Source organism: Theropithecus gelada, chromosome 6 (genome assembly GCF_003255815.1).
Source record: "Theropithecus gelada isolate Dixy chromosome 6, Tgel_1.0, whole genome shotgun sequence".
Taxonomy (NCBI): domain Eukaryota; kingdom Metazoa; phylum Chordata; class Mammalia; order Primates; family Cercopithecidae; genus Theropithecus; species Theropithecus gelada.
The window spans coordinates 79,522,251-79,541,867 of record NC_037673.1 but is presented as its reverse complement, the minus strand read 5'-3'; the positions used below and the strand labels follow the sequence as shown (position 1 = coordinate 79,541,867).

Here is a 19,617-nt window from a genome sequence, read left to right as displayed (position 1 = left end):
GCGACAGAGCGAGACTCCGTCTCAAAAAAATAATAATAATAAAAATTAAAAAATAAAAAAAATCCTATCAAATCTAAAGACATATGTTGTACATGCATTATTTCGAATATGTTCATACTTTTTCCTGTTTTTGTTCTCAGAATGCTCAGGCCCATTGGGAATTGAAGGTGGAATTATATCAAACCAGCAAATCACGGCTTCCTCTACTCACCGAGCTCTTTTTGGACTCCAAAAATGGTATCCCTACTATGCACGTCTTAATAAGAAGGGGCTTATAAATGCGTGGACAGCTGCAGAAAATGACAGATGGCCATGGATTCAGGTAACAGATGGGATGGGACAAGGTTAATGTTACAAGTCATTTTTAAAGGATTCTGGTCATTTTAAAAAGCAGACAAGTGAGAACTCAGTGTGACTCTTCCTTATGGTCAGAGGAAAGGGTAATTTAGTGAAGAGTTCAAATTAGCTCACAATTCTGGTAAGTAAAAAACATGCACATTCCATTAAGAAGCTGGTTAAAAAGATCAAAAATGTTAAAAATATTCAGGTGTAAATACCACTATTTTAAGGTGCATATCAAAGAAGGAGACTTTCTGTATTCCGTGTGTTCGTTACCACTGTGTTAACATTTAGCAGCAACTTATGATATTTCAAGAACATAAAAATTACATCTATTTTTTTTCTACCTCTAAGAAGTGGGTCCACAAATGCAAGTATAAAATATACCATGAATCATAGTAACAATACATCAAATGCACCTTCTTTCAAGCTGAAGGTGTTTCATTTCATAGTGTTATTCATTCTCATCAATCAGGTACTTTTTAAAACGGGAGAAAACAACAATATACTGAAATATTAAGTGATTTCCCAGAGTGGGTAGCAAGGCCTACAGCTTATATTTCTGTGCATTTCAATGCTTTTTGAGCATTTAGATGAACTATGTACTAGGAGTACAGAAAGATGATCAAAACTGGTGCCTGTGAAACAGTAAATCTCTGTTGGGGAAAGCACATTAGTAACTATCTAACAAATTGTTGATGTGTACTAAAGGGAGGAAGAGTTCAGTATACTGTGGTCAGAGGAAGAATCCATTAATTATCTTGAGAAACTCACCTGGGGCAGATAGCTTTTGAGCTAGACCTGAGAAGGATGGCTTTCAATAGAGACTAAACATCCAGGGAATAGCCTGATCAAAGGTGCTATGTGACAATCTGGGGAATATTATGCAGAAAATCATGACTTGAGTAAAGGTTGCTAGAGGGATATGTTCAAATGTAGTGTATGAGTTTGCTGTGCCTCAGGAGTCATACTAAAAGGTATTAGCCTTATTTCAGTGGAGTAGGGAGATATTGCAGAATTTCGATTAGTTTAGGTGATTGATCTGTTCTATCTGTTTACTACATACTTTAAGTCAAAGAAACATGGAAATCCCTGATGTGACATAACTATACAAGGACTAGTTTACAGGCATTTGGTATAAAGGAAAAATGATTTATGGCTAAGAGGCAAGGCTTCCATAAATGAAAAACTGGGCCAAAATCTCCTTCAGATTCTTTCTTTGTTCATGATTCTTAGGCATTCTTATATGTCTCATAAACATTTCTTTTATCTATAGAGCTCTATAAGGTTACGTGAAGTTCTTGTTTTGTTTTATGAATTTATATTTACATGCATTTGTTAAAATTGCTTCTTAAGTTATACTTGACTTTTTCAGTCTATAGACACGTATGCAAAATGAACTCCAGATAGTGAAAATGGCACATCTATACAGTTTTGATTGCACTCGTGAAGGATCAATTAAGGTTTAAAATATGCATAGAATAATAGAAAATAATTATATCATATTTACTAATGAATGATCATTCCAGAGACATTTTTAATCACTCTAGTTGAAATGCATTTGTAGGACTGTGGTCATGATAAAACTTTAGACATTAATATTCATAGCTGAAATTCAGAACTGTTGAGAGATGATATCGCCAGTTTACATCAGGGTTTCTGTTTGACAAATTATGTTTGTGAGCCTCAATGATTGCCATCTTTCTGTAAACCATAAATAGCATGCTTTTGTAACATTTACTCTGAGAAACACCTTATTAATGTTTCATATCCGATTGTTCACTTTACTTTGTCCCAGTATTGCCTACTTATCACTATGCATCATTCTTCCTTTCAAAGTATTGCATGATGTTTAAATTCCCTTTATCCCAGTGGATATAGGCAGAAATAACCTTAATCAAACAGGACAGTGGTCAACACTGACAGAAATTTAGATTTATTCTCTTAAGAACAATAGTTAAAACTTATTTTACTTTTAAGGTCAGTGGGATGATGATAATTTGCTTTTGGTCTGAAGATGATAATGCACTCAGAGAAAAACAGTTAAAGTAAATATGAAAGGTTTTATATTAGAGTAAGAACCTCAAATATAATGGGTGAAAAACTAAAAAATATTGTTATTCAATAAATATTTAAGAATTATATTCAATGTATTCATTTTATAATTGTGTTCTTTGATAATATATTTTTAATGTTTTTTTTACAAAACTTTACCAATTTTCTTTTTTTTTTTTTTTTTTGAAACTTTTATTTTAGATTCAGGGGTACTTGTGCAGGTTTGTTATATAGGTATACTTCATGTCATGGGGTTTTGTTGTACAGATTATTTTGTCACCCTGGTATTAAGCCTAGTATACATTAGTTATATTTCGTGGCCCTTTCCCTCCTCCCATCCTTCACCCTCAGGTGAAGTCCCACTATCTGTTATTTCATTCTATGTGTCCATGTGTTCTCATCGTATAGCACCCACTATAAGTGGTGCTAAGGGAAAACGTGGTATGTGGTTTCCTGTTCCTGCATTAGTTTGCTAAGGATAATTAGTTTGCTCCAGCTTCATTCATGTTCCTGCAAAAGACATGATCTCACTCTTTTGAAGCTGCATGGTATTCCATGGTGTCTATGTATCACATTTTCTTTACCCAGTCTACAATTGATTGGCATTCAGGTTGGTTCCATGTCTTTGTTATTGTGAATGGTGCTGCAGTGAACATACGTGTGCATGTGCCTTTATCATAGAACAATTTATATTCCTTTGGGTATATACCCAGTTATGCTGTGACTGGGTCGAATATTAGTTCTGTTTTTAGTTCTTTGAGGAATCTTCACACTGCTTTCCACAATCACTGAACTAATTTACACTCCCACCAATAGTGAATAACCATTCCCTTTTCTCCTCAACCTTGCCAGCATCTGTTTTTTTTTTTTTTTTTTTTTTTTACTTTTTAGTAATAGCCATACAGATATTGTACTTTTTACAATATCTGACTGTTGTAAGATAGTACCTAAATGTGGTTTCCATTTGCATTTCTCTAATGATAACTGATTTTGAGGGTTTTTTTCTTTTTCCTGTGATTGTTGGCTGCATGTATGTCTTCTTTTAAAAATTGTCCATATATGTACTTTGCCCACTGTTTAATGAAGTTGTTTGTTTTTTCTTGCAAAGTTAAGTTTTTTATAGGTGCTGGATATTAGACCTTTGTCAGATGCATAGTTTGAAAAAGTTTTCTTCCATTCTGTAGGTTGTCTGTTCACCGTGTTGATAGTTCCTTTTTCTGTGCAGAAGCTCTTTAGTTTAATTAGATCCCATTTGTCATTTTTTGCTTTTGTTGCAATTGTTTTCGGTGTCTTTGTCATAAATCTTTGCCTGTTCCTCTGTCCAGAATGGTATTGCCTGGGTTGTTTTTCAGGGTTTTTATAGCTTTGGGTTTTACATTTCAGTCTTTAATCTGTCTTGAGTTGATTTGTGTATATGGTGTAAGGAAAGGGTCCAGTTTCAATCTTCTGCATGTGGCTAACCACTATCCCAGCACCATTTATTGATTAGGGAGTCCTTTCCCCATTGCTTGTTTTTGTCAGCTTTGTGGAGAATCAGATGGTTGTAGGTGTACAACCTTATTTCTGGTCTCTTAATTCTGTTCCATTGGAATATATGTCTGTTTTCACATCAGTGTCAAAACAGTACTTTTGGTTACTGTAGCCCTATAGTATAGTTTGAAGTCAGGTAATGTGATACCTCGAGCTTTGTGGGGATTTTATTTTTTTTGTTGTTGTTTAGGATTGTCTTGGCTATTTTAATGTATTATTTTCTAATTCTGTGAATAATGTCATTTGGGAGTTTGATAGGATTAGCATTGAAATCCATTAATTGCTTTGGGCAGTATGGCCATTTTAATGATTTTGATTCTTCCTATCCATGAGCATAGAATGTCTTTCCATTTGTTTGTGTTATCCCTGATTTCGTGGACCAGTGTTTTGTAGTTCCCATTGTAGAGATTGTTTACCTCCCTAATAAGCTATATTCCTAGGTGTGTTTTTTTCTGTTTTTGTTTTTTAGCAATTGTGGGTGGGATTGCATTTCTGATTTGGCACTTGGCTTGACCGTTGTTGGTGTACAGGAATGCCAGTAATTTTTGTATGTTGACTTTTTACCCTGAGACTTTGCTGAAGGATTTTATCAGCTTAAGGATCTTTCGGGCCTAGACTGTGGGGTTTTCTAGATATGGAATCATGTCCTCTGCAAACAGGGGTACTTTGGCTTCCTCTCTGTCTATTTGGATGCCTTTTACTTTTTTCTCTTGCTTGATTGCCCTGGCCAGGACTTCCAATACTACGTTAAATAGGAGTGATGAGAAAGGGCATCCTTGTCTCGTTTCAGTTTTCAAGAGGAATACTTCCATCTTTTGCTCATTTAGTGTGATGTTGGCTGTGGGTTTATCATAGATGATTCATAATTTTGAGGTATGTTATTTCTGTACCTAGTTTATTGAGAGTTTTTAATATGAAGAGGTGTTAAATTTTATTGAAAGTCTTTTCTGCATCTATTGAGATGATCATGTGGTTTTTGTCTTTAGTTCTGTTTATGTGATTAATCGCTTTTATTGATTTTACATATGTTGAACCTACCTTGCATCCTGGGGATAAAGCCTACTTGATCGTGGTGGATAAGCTTTTAGTTGTGCTGTTGGATTCAATTTGCTTGTATTTTGTTGAAGAATTTTGAATTGATATTCATCAAGATATTGGCCTGAAGTTTTCTGTTTTTGTTTTGTCTCTGCCTGGTTTTGATATCAGGATGATATTAGCCTCATAGAATGAGTTAGGGAGGAGTACCTCTTCCTCAATTGTTTGAAATAGTGTTAGTAGAAATGGTACCAGTTCTTCTTTGTATATCTAGTAGAATTTAGCTGTGAATCCATCTGGGCCTGGGCTGTTTTTGGCTGGGAAGCTATCTATTACTGATTCAATTTCAGAGATTATTATCTGTCTACTCATTTGAATTTCATCCTGTCACAGTTTTGAGAGGGTGTATATTTCCAGGGATTTATCCGTTTCTTCTAGACTTTCTAGTTTTTATGCATAGAAGTGTTCATAGCAGTTGCTGATGGTTATTTGTAGTATCTCTTTTGTCATTTCTAATTGTGTTTATTTGGATCTTCTCCCTTTTCATCCTTTATTAGTCTAGCTAGTAGTCTATTTTATTAATTTTTTCAGTAACCACCTCATGAATTTGTTGATCTTCTTTTGGTGATTTTTAAATTTAATTCTCAGAACAATTTCATATAGTAGGTATAATTATCATCATTTTATAAATTTAGACAGCTTGAATCGAACAGGTTAATTATCTTATCCAAGTTGCCAGAACTAGAAAGCTTACACAAAATATATAATTAGCCTAATTCAGAGCTCTTACAATTTCTTTATGACCAGTATTTTTAAGCTCCCATATACAAAAATATAGTATGTTTATTGCAGCACAGGTTGGACTAGTAACTTTCATTAAATTACCATTGGAGGATATGTTGTGGTGTCCAGTCAACAATGTCCTGAACTCAGATTGAATATTAATAATTCTTAGAGGATTATACAAGTTAAAAATAGAACTATTAGTATTGCAGGTTTGTTTTCGATTCAAGCTAAAAGTGAGATGGGTTGGTTTCTACTAATTTTTTTTTTTTGGGTGAAAGATAAAAGGCCTTAAGTTTTTGTGTTCTATAACTTTCTAATAGTAATAAGAATATCCTTAACAATTTAAATGGAATAGCATAACAGGACTATTTCCAAACTATCAGAGTAAATTGAGCTGAATTTTCAGATTGAAATCAAAATTGGTGTATTTATTGAAAATCAAACACAATTTCTCAAAGAAATACAGGTATCTGCTAAGAAATATTATCAGATTTTTTATAATTTATTATACTTTAAGTTCTGGGATACATGTGCAAAATGTACACGTTTGTTACGTATGTATACACATGCCATGATGGTTTGCTGCACCCATCAACCCATCATCTACATTAGGTATTTCTCCTAATGCTATCCCTCCCCTAGCTGCCCTGTTCAACAGGCCCCAGTGTGTGATGTTCCCCTCCCTGTCTCCATGTGGTCTCATTGTTCAACTCCCACTTATGACTGCAAACATGCACTGTTTGGTTTTCTGTTCCTGTGTTAGTTTGCTGAGAATAATGGTTTCCAGCTTCATCCATGTCCCTGCAAAGGACATTAACTCATCCTTCTTTATGGCTGCATAGTATTCCATGGTGTATATATGCCACATTTTGGGTTGGTTCCAAATCTTTGCTGTTGTGAATAATGCTGCAATAAACATACGTGTACATGTGTCTTTATGGTAGAATGATTTATAACCCTCTGGGTATATACCCAGTAATGGGATGGCTGGGTCAAATGGTATTTTTAGTTCTAGATCCTTGAGGAATCACCACACTGTCTTCTACAATGGTTGAACTAATTGACACTCCCACCAACAGTATAAAAGTATTCCTATTTCTCCACATCCTCTCCAGCATCTGCTGTTCCCTGATTTTTTAATTATTGCCATTCTAACTGGTGTGAGATGGTATCTCACTGTGGTTTTGATTTGTACTTTTCTAATGACCAGTGATGATGAGCTTTCTTTTCATATGATTTTTGGCTGCATAAATGTCTTCTTTTGAGAAGTGTCTGTTCTCTTCTTTAACCCACTTTTTGATTTTTTTTTTTTTCCTTGTAAATTTGTTTACGTTCTTTGTAGATTCTGGATATTAGCCCTTTGTTACATGGATAGATTGCAAATTTTTTCTCCCATTCTATAGGTTACTTCTTCACTCTGATGATAGTTTCTTTTGCTGTGCAGAACCTCTTTAATTTAATTAGATGCCATTTGTCAATTTTGGTTTTTGTTGCCTTTGCTTTTTGGTGTTTTAGTCATGAAGTCTTTGCCCATGCCTATGTCCTGAATGGTATTGCCTACATTTTCTTCTAGAATTTTTACGGTTTTAGGTCTTATGTTTAAGTCTTTAATCTATCTTGAGTTAATTTTTGTATAAGGTGTAAGGAAGGGGTCCAGTTTCAGTTTTCTGCATATGACTAGCCTGTTTTCTCAACACCATTTATTAAATAGGGAATCCTTTCCTCATTGCTTGTTTTGGTCAGGTTTGTCAAAGATCAGAGAGTTGTAGATGTGTGGCATTATTTCTGAGACCTCTGTCCTGTTCCATTGGTCTATATATCTGTTTTGGTACCAGTACCATGCTGTTTTGGTTACTGTAGCCTCATAGTATAGTTTGAAGTCAGGTAGCATGGTACCTCCAGCTTTGTTCTTTCTGCTTAGGACTGTCTTGGCTATATGGGCTCTTTTTTGGTTCCATATGAAATTTAAAGTTGTTTGTCCTAATTCTGTGAAGAAAGTCAGTGGTAGCTTGATGGGGATGGCATTGAATCTATGAATTACTTTGGACAGTATGGCCATTTTTACAATATTGATTCTTTCTATCCATGAGTATGGAATGTTTTTCCATTTGTTTGTGTCCTCTGTTATGTCCTTGAGGAGCGATTTGTAGTTTACCTTGAAAGGGTCCTTCAAGTCCCTTGTAAGTTATATCCCCCCAGGTATTTCCTATACACCAATAATAGACAAACAGAGAGCCAAATCATGAGTGAACTCCCATTCACAATTGTTTATCTTTTGAATGGCTTTTCATGTCTCAGTCTTCAGTTCATCTCTGAGTTTAGTTACTTTTTGTGTTCTGCTAGCTTTGGGATTGGTTTGCTCTTGGTTCTCTAATTCTTTTAGTTGTGATGTTAGATTATTAAATGGAGATCTTTCTAACTTTTTGATGTGGGCATTTAGTGCTATAAATTTCCCTCTTAACACTGCATTAGCTGTGTCCAAGAGATTCTGGTATGTTGTAGTTTTGTTCTCATTAGTTTCAAATAACTTCTTGATTTCTGCCTTACTTTCATTATTTACCCGAAAGTCATTCAGGAGCAGGTTATTTAATTTCTATGTGATCATATAGTTTTGAGTAATTTTCTTAGTCTCAACATTGTTATTCAGTAATTACTTATGCATTATGTTCAATATATATTTTTTGTTAATGCATTCTTTAATAATATATTTTCTAAGTTATTTTTTAGAAGGAAAAACTTTATCAATTTTGTAAAATAAAATCATGTATAAGACATTCTGTGAAATCAGATGATATACCAGATTTTCTGTGTTTGATCGTTCATTGTTAATTTCCCTCATCACCTAATTCTACTATTTATATTCAGTCCTTCAAATGAAACCTTTGAGTACTTTGCTCAAACTCACTTATAATGAGCACAGTAACCCCCAATCTTTCAGGTGCATGACAAACATGCACTAATTAGTATTCAATTTCATTTTCTTCATTGTCTTGATGAAATGAAAATTGAAATTGCCATTTTATATTTATATATTCAGCATGCAATTATTAATAGTACCACGATGCTCATAATTGGTTCTGGATTTAAAGAGTTGATAAATACAGTTAAACAATTTTTTTTTTCAGCTTTCGAGTTTTTTTGGAGTTTTATTTCTTTATCTAGATTTTTTCCAACTAATAATTAACCACTATATTAAACATCAGCTCATCAGCATCCTAGATATCAGTTTTTCTTTCTGATTAACATGTTAGAAATAGCAACTCTGCACAATTATAAAAATATGTCTTGGATTATAACAAACATATTTTAAATTCTGGGTGCTTTGCTAACTAACTGAGGTTCAGCCAGGATAACTATTTCTTATTTATTTTCAAGATATTCATTTTCAATTTCTCTGTGTTTTTCTTTTCTTTTATAGATATCTGTAGTAAAATATTAATTTTATTTTTTAAATTTCTGGGTTTATTTTTATTTATATACATGTATGTGTTTTTCTAGAATATATATACATTGAATTTCCAACTATTAATTTATTCATGCATTCCACAAACATTTACTTCATGAATGTGTACTCTACACTCTATCCCCTACTAGGAAATAGAAAAAAGATAACACCTACTTTCAGGATGCTCTGAATCCAGAAAAGATATAAGTAAGCTGGGTAAACATAACAACAAAATATATGTGGCCTGGCCTTACCTGGTTTGCTAACTACTCCATTTGAATTATAGTATATCCAAACAGCCTATTTTTATTAGGACTTTTATTAAAGTAAAAACTACATTAGCATAATATTTATATAATACAAGGAAAGAAATTTCCCTTATACTATGTATTACTATTGTATGCTGATATATTTGATGTGTATGATATAGTATAATACTAGGGCAATGTCATAATTTTTCTTTTGAAAGTTAATTCACCAGTTGTTTTTTCAGTTCTATTATTTTATCACTGAGAAAATTCGGTTTTGAACTCTCTTACCTTTTTAGAAATGTGGCTATGATCTTAATATGTTCCTTTTCTATGTGCCATAGAATTTGTGAGAGGAAAGATAGTTATTCCTCAAACTTCAGTGTGCATAGAAACCATGGGTCACTTGGTGTATTAGTCTGTTTTTATGCTGCTGATAAAGACACACCCAAGGCTGGACAATTTACAAAAGAAAGAGGTTTAATGGACTTACAGTTCCACATGGTTGGGGAGGCCTCACAATCATGGTGGAAGGCAAGAAGGAGCAAGTCACATTTATGTGGATAGCAGCAGGCAAAAAGAGAGAGAGCTTGTGCAGGGAAACTCCTGTTTTGAAAAACCTATCAGATCTTATAACTTATTCACTGTCATGAGAATAGCATGGGAAAGACCCACCCCCATGATTCAATTATCTTTCACCGGGTCCCTTCCACACATGTGGAAATTATGGGAGCTACAAGATGAGATTTGGATGGGGACACAGAGCCAGACCATGTCATTCTGCCTGTGGACTGTCCCAAATCCCATGTCTTCACATTTCAAAACCAATCATGCCTTCCCAACAGTCCCCCAAAGTCTTAACTCATTTCAGCATTAACTCAAAAGTCCACAGTCCGAAGTCTCATCTGAGAAAAAAGCAAGTCCCTTCAACCTATGAGCCTATAAAATCAAAAGCAACTTAGTTACTTCCTAGATACAGTGGTGGTACAGGCATTAGTTAAATACAGTCATTCCAAATGAGAGAAATTGGCCAAAACAAAGGGGCTACTGACCCCAGGCAAGTCCAAAATCCAGTGTGGTAATGAAATCTTAAAGCTCCAAAATGGTTTCCTTTGACTGCATATCTCACATCCATGTCATGCTGATGAAAGAGGTAGGTTCCCATGGTCTTGGGCATCTTTGCCCCTGTGACTTTACAGGGTACAGCCTCCCTCCTGGCTGCTTTCACAGGTTGGCTTTGAGTGTTTGTGACTTTTCCAGACACGTGGTGCAAGCTGACAGTGGATCTACCATTCTAGGGTCTCTAGGATGATGGCCCTCTTCCCACAGCTCCACTAGGTGGTGTCTCAGTGAGGACTCCGTGTGGGGGCTCTGACCCCACATTTCTCTTCTGCACTGCCCTAGCAGAGGTTTTCCATGAGGGCTCCACCCTTGCAGCAAACTTCTGCTTGGGCATCCAGGCATTTCCATACATCTTGTGGAATCTAGGCAGTGTTTCTGAAACCCCAATTCTTGACTTCTTAAAAAAAATCCATATGTGAAATTTGTACTACAGAAATGTGTAACAATTTGTTACCAAGTCCCTAGGCTGCACAGAGCAAGGGAACCCTGGGCCCAGCCCACAAAACCACTGTTTCCTCCTAGGCCTTCAGACCTGTGATGGGAGGGGCTGCCATGAAGCCTCTAACTTGCCCTGGAGACATTTTCCCCATTGTTGTGGGGATTAATATTCAGCCCCTCATTTCTTATGCACATTTATGCAGCTGTCTTGAATTTCTCCTCAGAAAATGGGATCTTCTTTTCTATTGCATTGTCAGGCTGCAAACTTTCCAAACTTTTATGCTCTGCTTCCCTTATAAAGATGAATGCCTTTAACAGCACCCAATACACTTTTTGAATGCTTTACTGCTTAGAAATTTCTTCTTCCAGATACCCTAAATCATCTCTCTCAAGTTCAAAGTTCCACAGATTTCTAGAGCAGGAGCAAAATTCTGCCAGTCTCTTTACTAAAACGTAACAAGAGTCACCTTGCTCCAGTTCCCAGCAAGTTCCTCATCTCCATCTGAGACCACCTCAGCCTGGATTTCATTGTCCATATCATTATCAGCATTTTGGTCAAAGCCATTCAACAAGTCTCTAGGGAGTTCCACACTTAACCCATGTTTTTCTGTTTTCTTCTGAGCCCTCCAAACTGTTCCAACCTCTGCCTGTTACCCCATTCCAAAGTTGCTTCCACATTTTCAGGTATCTTTTCAGCAGCGCCCTACTCTACTGGTACCAATTTATACTTGGTAAAAACAGAAACATCTAAATTGCTCCTTAGGCCTACTGCAGTTCATGCTCAGACTGCACAGTGAAAATATGTCTTGTCTCCTTATAAATCTTGGGTTTATACTGCCTGAGTTGCAGTAAAAATATAAATAAATAAAATAAAAACACTTTTGCTTGATGATATGGGAACCTTGTTGTTGGAACTGCAAGTAGTGATGACTGCCTAAGCTAGAGGGAGAGGAAAGAACAGTGAAGAAAATGAGGAAACATAATGGGAAATAAGTAACCCATGAAAAATCTCTGAACTTCAGGCAGGCAGCCTTGGCAGCAACTCACAAGTAAGCATTATCCATCAGTCATGAAACAGTTAATGTTTCTAAATGGCTATTTGATTTTTCTCTGTTATAAAACTTAACATATTCAAACACAAAATCATCTACCTTCTGCATTTTGAAGAAAATTATAGTTAATGTAGAATATATCGGCCCAAAAGGGAGTTAAGTGAGCAAAAATTGTTATAAATTTCTGTGGTACAAATTTCACACATGGATTTTTTTAACAACTTTGTTAACAGTGCGATTGAGAATGCTACCAAAAAAAAAAAAAAAAAAAAAAAAAGAAAGAAAGAAAAAAAAATGACTAATCATCTCTTTCATTTCATATGTCTGTAAGTAATGTGTATAAAAACTTTTTTGATATGTATAGACACCTGGAGGTTTTTCAGATACAAAAATCATTTTCAAAAGATCAGGATTAAAGAAGTAGATTTTTTTTCATTTTCAGCTTTTTTTCTAGTTACAGAACCTGAATTACATACAATCTAATTCATTTTTAATACTGCCTTAATCAAGTGGAAAATATTTTATCCTTTTCTCTTGAAGAAAATTACTACATGCCCATATATACTAAACTATATTCCCTTTCTTACTAAACACCTCTTTAAAGCTAATTATATCTGGACATTAGTATATTGCTTTTTCTAATGATTTTTTTTTAAACTATGATCCCACATAGAAAATTATGATATCTATTGAAGTTGCTAATTAGAAATGAGTTTTTCATACATAATTGTGTGTTTTTAAAACAGATGTTTCTTTTTTAATTAAAAAAAGCACTATACATTAAGTTAAAATGTCTTAATGCTTCTGTCCAGAAAAATAATATATTTTGTCTCAAATTATTTGGTCATTTACCACAGTTATAGTAATAGTAGTGCATATTGTATTGCTTGCCTTTTTTCCCTAACAAGCTGTGTTTTGGATCTTAACTCCAGATTCTTTGGAATACATGATGAACCATATAGCAGTTGCTCTGCATTTTTAAAAAGCTTCGTCTAGGACTGGGCCTGGTGGCTGAAGCCCTTAATCCTAGCACTTTGGGAGGCCGAGGCAGGCGGATCATGAAGTCGGAAGTTTAAGACCAGCCTGGACAATATAGTGAAACCTGTCTCTACTAAAAATACAAAAATTAGCCGGGTGTGGTGGCAGGCACCTCTAATTCCAGCTAGAGGCAGGAGGCTGAGGTAGGAGAATCACTTGAGTCTGGGATACAGAGGTTGCAGTGAGCTGAGACTGCGCCACTACACTCCAGCCTGGGCCACGCAGTGAGACCCCGTCTGGAACAAAAAAAGAAAAAAAAAAAACTGCGTGTGAAATCTCTTCTGCTTCCTCTACCACTTTGAGTACCCAGTGCCTCACTAAACTGAATTTCTTGCTGTTCTTCAAATTAATCCAGCTTATTCTGCCTCTGTGCTTCGGTACATACACTGCATGGTTCATCTATTGACTAGCTTCCAGTCTTCTTTAGATTCAGCCCCATCATTCCCTTCTCTATAAAGTAATTCCTGAAAGCCCTGCCTTTTATTTTCAAAGTAGAAGTGACTACAATCCTTTTATCCCACTCAGTCAACTGTATGTTAAAATCATAGTAACTAAAATACCTTTATAGTCATTGTTTGCTTTTCCTTCTCCTCCTATACCATAAGCAACTTGAGAGTAGGAATTACAGTTGGTTTAAGTCTATTCCCATGGCACCTTGAATTAAAACTATGTTAAATAAATATCAATAATTGACTAACAGAAGAATAGGGAATACTGAACAAAAAAAAGGAAAAAGATAGTATTTTTTTTCACAAGGTAATTATTCTGCACTGTGTGATGCTGAGAATACCCTGGCAACTCAGTTTACTATGTTCAGCTATTACACATTCACATTTTAATTGGCTAAGCATGATCCATTGCTACCACATGTGGTGCATTTATATTTATACGGGGAGTGCTTCACCAATCCAGAGAGCAGAGGAATCATCCTTCCTGTAAATCCTAATGACCATACTTTACTCCATAATCACTGCAAACCACTTTTTTAGGCAAGGCTAGATGGGCTTGGGCAATATTTGTAGGACGTTTGCCAGGAAGTCTACTAGTTAAACCTTGTAAAACTTCTGCCTTCTCCTGTCCCACTTCTGTTTTTTGTTTGTTTGTTTTTGTTTTTGTTTGTTTCTCAAATGTTAAAAGAATGTTTGATTTAGTTTCTTGCACATTTTTATAAATGTGTTATAATCACACCATAAGAGTTTAGAAACTTTAGATGTAATATTGTTAATGTAAACTTATCTTCTCCAAGATTAACTTATTTTAGAAAAAAAAAACTTTAAAATACTAGTGTATTTATAGCTTATGAAATTTGCAATATTTACCCTTGCAAAAATGTCAAATATACAAACTATTTGTATTACCGTTTCTCATAAAATACAGAACATAAAGAGTTATAGAGAATTACTTTAACACAGTTTTTAGCATCTACTAGCACAACTTTAGCAGACTCTCAGTAGACAATTCAGTTTAACCAACCTTATATAAAAGACTTTTTAAATATACTTGCTGTACATTTTGACCATGAGGAAAAAACATTTCCAATTTTGCTATTATATTTATAAAGTTCGAGATTTTAAATGCCTTCTTGGTTTCCATTGTTTCATGAATATTACCAAAATACCTTCTTTTTTTTAGTTTATGAAATGGTAGATTGAAATGGAGAAAATCTGAATTGATTGAAGATAGCACTTTGCTTTTATCATGAAAAAAATTCAAAATTGAGAACCTCTGGTTTTACAATCTACCTCAGTCATATTCATGGCAAATTGACTCTGGTTCCGTCTTCGTATCTCTTCACACGACCAGCTAGATTGCTCCTGGACTCTGTATCCCAATTTCTGGCACTTAGGACTAAAGGATTTAGCGCCCTGAGTTCCTTTCTTTTTTGAGAGTTTCTTATTGTAACTCTTCTCCTATATTGGTAACTTAAGTCTCCAGTATTCCCTTGTGAATCTGAAACTATCTCAACCAAAGATATTAAAACTGTTTATGAGACATGCCTATGGGAAATGCTATTTATGAATTAGATTCTCATATTGCCTTTAATGTAACAATTAGTTCTAATAGAACTGCATCAGGGCTTCTTGCAAGAGCATAGAAAGTTTACTGGCAGCCTGTTCTCAAGTCCCCAAAGGTGAGAAATTCAGAGAAGCAGAGGTAAGTGAGCATCTGAGCTAAAGGTTTCATTGTCTCTTCATGTTTATCTTCTGGGAACTAGTGGGATTACTATTTGCATAGGGCTGAAGGAATCCCTTATGCCCACAGCAGACACTGTGCAAATTTGTTCTGCCCAGTGTCTCACTGAAAACCTCCTTGTGTTGAAAATGTGACAGTACTAAGCCACCTGGTCTGATTCTGAAAGGTTTACTTTTTTGAAGTGGCTATTAATTTAAAACCATTTCTATATAGAGGAGTTTGTTGTTGTTGCTTAAAACTAACTGAATGTAGTTAGACTTAATTGTAGAAAAAATTATATATTTACCGTATTTAGGTTAGAAATTAGTTTCATTGTCCATAGTATTACATATTAGTTTTAAGGTCTAACAGCACGTCAGCACGATGTGCTGCAGTTTCAACTGCTTTACAGGTATTGACTGTAATTCAATATTGTTCTTATCCCCATTATTCTGGTATTGTTCTTATCCCCATTATTCAGGTGGGGAAATCTAGGCACAGAAAGCTAAGTAAGTTGTCTAAGTTTACTTATCTTAGTAAGTTGAAAAGTTGGGAGTCAAACCCGGAGCAGCTGGTGTGAGGGGCAGCCCTAAAGTATTTGTGACCTCTGCACTATCCTCTTTGACAACTCTTGGTAGTTCCCTTTTATTTTGGGGGGGCACAGTGGACACTGGTAGTGACTGTGGGGCAGTCTTGGATTTTCTTAAGGCTATACTAAGTAACTATTATATCCCATAAAATTTGAATTTTCTTTTTTCTTTTTTATTGATTTTTGAGAGGGAATCTCACTCTGTCGATAACCTGGAGTGCAGTGGTGCGATCTCGGCTCCCTGCAACCTCCACCTCCCAGGTTCAAGCGATTCTCCTGCCTCAGCCTCCCGAGTAGCTGGGACTATAGGTGCGTGCCACCACGCCCAGCTAATTTTTGTATTTTCAGTAGAGACAGGGTTTCACCATGTTGACCAGGATGGTCTCGGACTCTTGAGCTCGTGATCCACCCACCTCGGCCTCCCAAAGTGCTGGGATAACAGGCATGAACCACTACGCCTAACAAAAATTTGAAATTTCCATAACAAGGAGTTAGTTCATCTCTAGCCTGGGGCAATGGTTCTCAAACTTCAACCACATAAAAATTATCTGAAGAGCTTTTTAAACACCTCCCTTAGGAGGTGAGAGTTGGAACCCAGGGGAACACATAGTGGGCAGATACCCCCAGTGAATTTTGATATTGGTTATCCCAAGAAAATGTAGATATCACTACCCTGATGGAACTCATAGTCTAGCGAGAGAGACAAACTTCACCTAAGATGTGTCCTTTTATTATATGAAACAACTTCATTAAATAAGTTAAAATGTTGGAGAAAAGCATATTGCTTTTCAAAGTGATACATAAGTGTGAAACATTTTAAAGCAATGGATGGTATCAGGACATTACAAATCCAAAACATAACAATCTATGCTGCCTTAATGGTATTTTATTATTAACCTGCCTATATTAGTGACATTCTTAGGTGGAATCCACATTCCTCCGTGAACTAAAACTGGTAATGCTTGTTTCCAAGGGATTGGATTGTTGCCTACAACATAAGGCCTTCAATAATTAAGTTATGACTAAATATTAAAAGGGTTGTGAAAATACCCACAACCTCATAAAACCAGGTTTTAAATGTTTTATTGTTAAATTTTCAACTGGGTCTTAGGAGTTCTTAAAGAAGAAATACTTGTTTTCTGCGGAACTGGAATATAATGAAAACATCGGAAATCCATTTACATTTTAATTATTGAAGATGATTTAGCATCTTTGAGGATGACATTAAGGAAGTTACTCCAGACAAAGGGAATAGAATGAACAAAGTTGCAATGGGGATGGAGAAAGTTCAACGGGCATCAGAGTCAAACCTTATTATACTGAAGAGTTGGATATCTGTAGGGGTAATAGGAGGACAAAAGATTGAAAAGGTAAGGAGATGCCAAAATGTGAAAATACATCACATTTAGACTAAGGTGGCACTTGATTATAGAAGGATATTGATAATGTCAGAACTAGAGTTTAGGAAGATGACATGTAAGTGGTCAGTGTTCTGAGTACCTAATACAATGCCTAGCACTGACAAAGCTTTTAGTAAAATTTAATGGAATAATTGTTGAATTGTGCTTTAGAGATAGGGGAGCCTATGAGCAAGGATACCAGCCAGGAGGCTTTTACAGCTAACTGCCCGGAGGCAGATATAAGGAGGGCCTAAACTAGACTGGCAGCTGTTGAAATAAAAATAAAAGATGAAATGGTAAGAGAGCTTGAGGATGCATCATTAACTACTAAGATATCTATCAAATTCAAGAAAAGGAGTTCATTGGCTTTTTGATTAACTTAGAGAAAATCCTGATAAGGGTGTATAGCATTAAGTTGGAAACTACTTGCTGCTCTGGATAGAGAGTGGAAATGGATTAAATGGACACCACTGCCATGTGACACTTCTGCTTCTAAGCTGTTGGCCATTTATGAGTCCCATGACCCCATCTAGTGGAGTGGGAGGTTGAGTGACATCCACTTAGAGTTGAAAGAGATATTTAGGGAACATTTGGGAACTCCTAAATAAAGTTTCATTTTCTTCTATTTCCATTTTCATCAAAACAGTTTCTGAGACTATAGCTTGCCTGAAAGTATCATTTTGCTGGACTCTAGAGAAGAGATACACTGAACTTTGAGGTTCTAAATAAGTGTATTTATTCTCCTTTAATGCCTTTTTCAGAACATTTCGTTTTTATATCATATGTTGGTTACATTTTCTCCATGTATTTGTTTTTAATGTTTTTGCTGCCACTGCTGTTGTTTTCCCCAAAACTAATATATTTAATTAAAGTAGTAGCTATTTCATCCTAACGCTAGTGTACTTAGTATAGATCACTTTATTTTGTTATGATTTTGGCTCTTGAAGAAAATAATAAAGCTCTCCTTTTTCCCCCTACAAATAGACTCTCACATTTTCTTGCTTCTATTATATAATTCATAATACAAGGGCTGTATTTTCATTTCTCAGATTAAAAAAAGAAAAACTATGTTCAATGCAGGTCTCCTTAGTTTATTACTATCATTAGTGTTGTTAAGAGATAAAGTACTGAATTTTAGAAGTGTATGTAATTTTTTTTTGTTTGTTTTGTGTGTGTGTGTGTGTGTTTTTTTTTTTTTTTTTTTTTGAGACAGAGTTTCACTCTGTCACCCACATTAGAGTGCAGTGGTGCAATCTCGGCTCACTGTAAGCTCCGCCTCCCGGGTTACGCCATTCTCCTGCCTCAGCTTCCCAAGTAGCTGGGACTACAGACGCCCGTCATTGTGCCCGGCTAATTTTTATGTATTTTTGGTAGAGACAGGGTTTCACCGTGTTAGCCAGGATGGTCTCAAACTCCTGACCTCATGATCCACCCACCTCAGCCTCCCAAAGTGCTGGGATTACAGGCGTGAGCCACCGCTCCCGGTCATATGTGAATGTTTTTATTTTACTTTTCTTAGCAGGAGCCCAACCTAAGCCAGTATTTTTACATAATGTCAGCTTCCCAGAAGCTCTTAAACCAAAATGTGATTATCTCACAGAACAAAACAAAACAAAAAACAAACCAAAAAAAAAAAAAAAACCCAGACATTTAAATATAATTGCCAATGTATCTTAGCTTCTTTTTTTTAAGAGCATGCATTAACCTGGATCTGGAAAGATGTCTATTAATTTTGAAACATCAATGCATTATCTGATACTTTTTGGAATTTTTTTTCTGAGTCTCAAATCTACAGTAAATGAATGAATATTCATTGAGCAGCTACTATCTGTAGAGAGTTATTTGGGCAATATGTAAGTTTTCTCTCCCCATGTGGGCTTATTGGAGTGGAGAAAACATTTCAAATTATCTGATATGGAAGTTCTCTACTTCATTCTGTGAACTTTTCAGAGAGAAAAGCTATTTGATTTCATTCAACAAACAATTATGCTCTGGGAAATGTGAGGAATTTACTCTGCAAGTTCCAGCCTTATGTGGCTTCTTTTTTTCCAGGCTTAGAAAAAAACATATTCCCAAGAGATGCTCAACTTCATTTAAATTAATGAATTTATTCATTCATTCAATATATTTATTATTTCCCGTGTGCTAATTGCTGTCTAGATGCCAATTCCTCAGGGAAGCTTTCCCTAACCCTATCCCTCTCCTCGACTGGATTCCATTCTAATATATGTTCTCACAGCTTCTTGTTCTTTAGCACAGCCCTTGCCACAGCTAGTAATTAGACTATGTAAGATATTGTTTATTAGGTAAGCTGCATGAGGGCAGGAATACTATTTGTTGGCTCACTTTGTATTCTCACCAATCTCAA

At 35.5% G+C, this 19,617-nt stretch overlaps 1 protein-coding gene across 2 annotated transcripts in view; it reads left to right on the top strand.

The window, feature by feature from the left end:
* EDIL3 (EGF like repeats and discoidin domains 3) overlaps window positions 1–19,617 on the top strand; it is a 463,034-nt gene that overhangs the window by 294,397 nt on the left and 149,020 nt on the right. For both annotated transcript variants that reach the window (XM_025387922.1, XM_025387921.1), the window contains one exon: window positions 141–322. In XM_025387922.1, coding sequence (XP_025243707.1) covers window positions 141–322 — 182 coding nt within the window. The remainder of the gene's footprint in view (window positions 1–140; window positions 323–19,617) is intronic.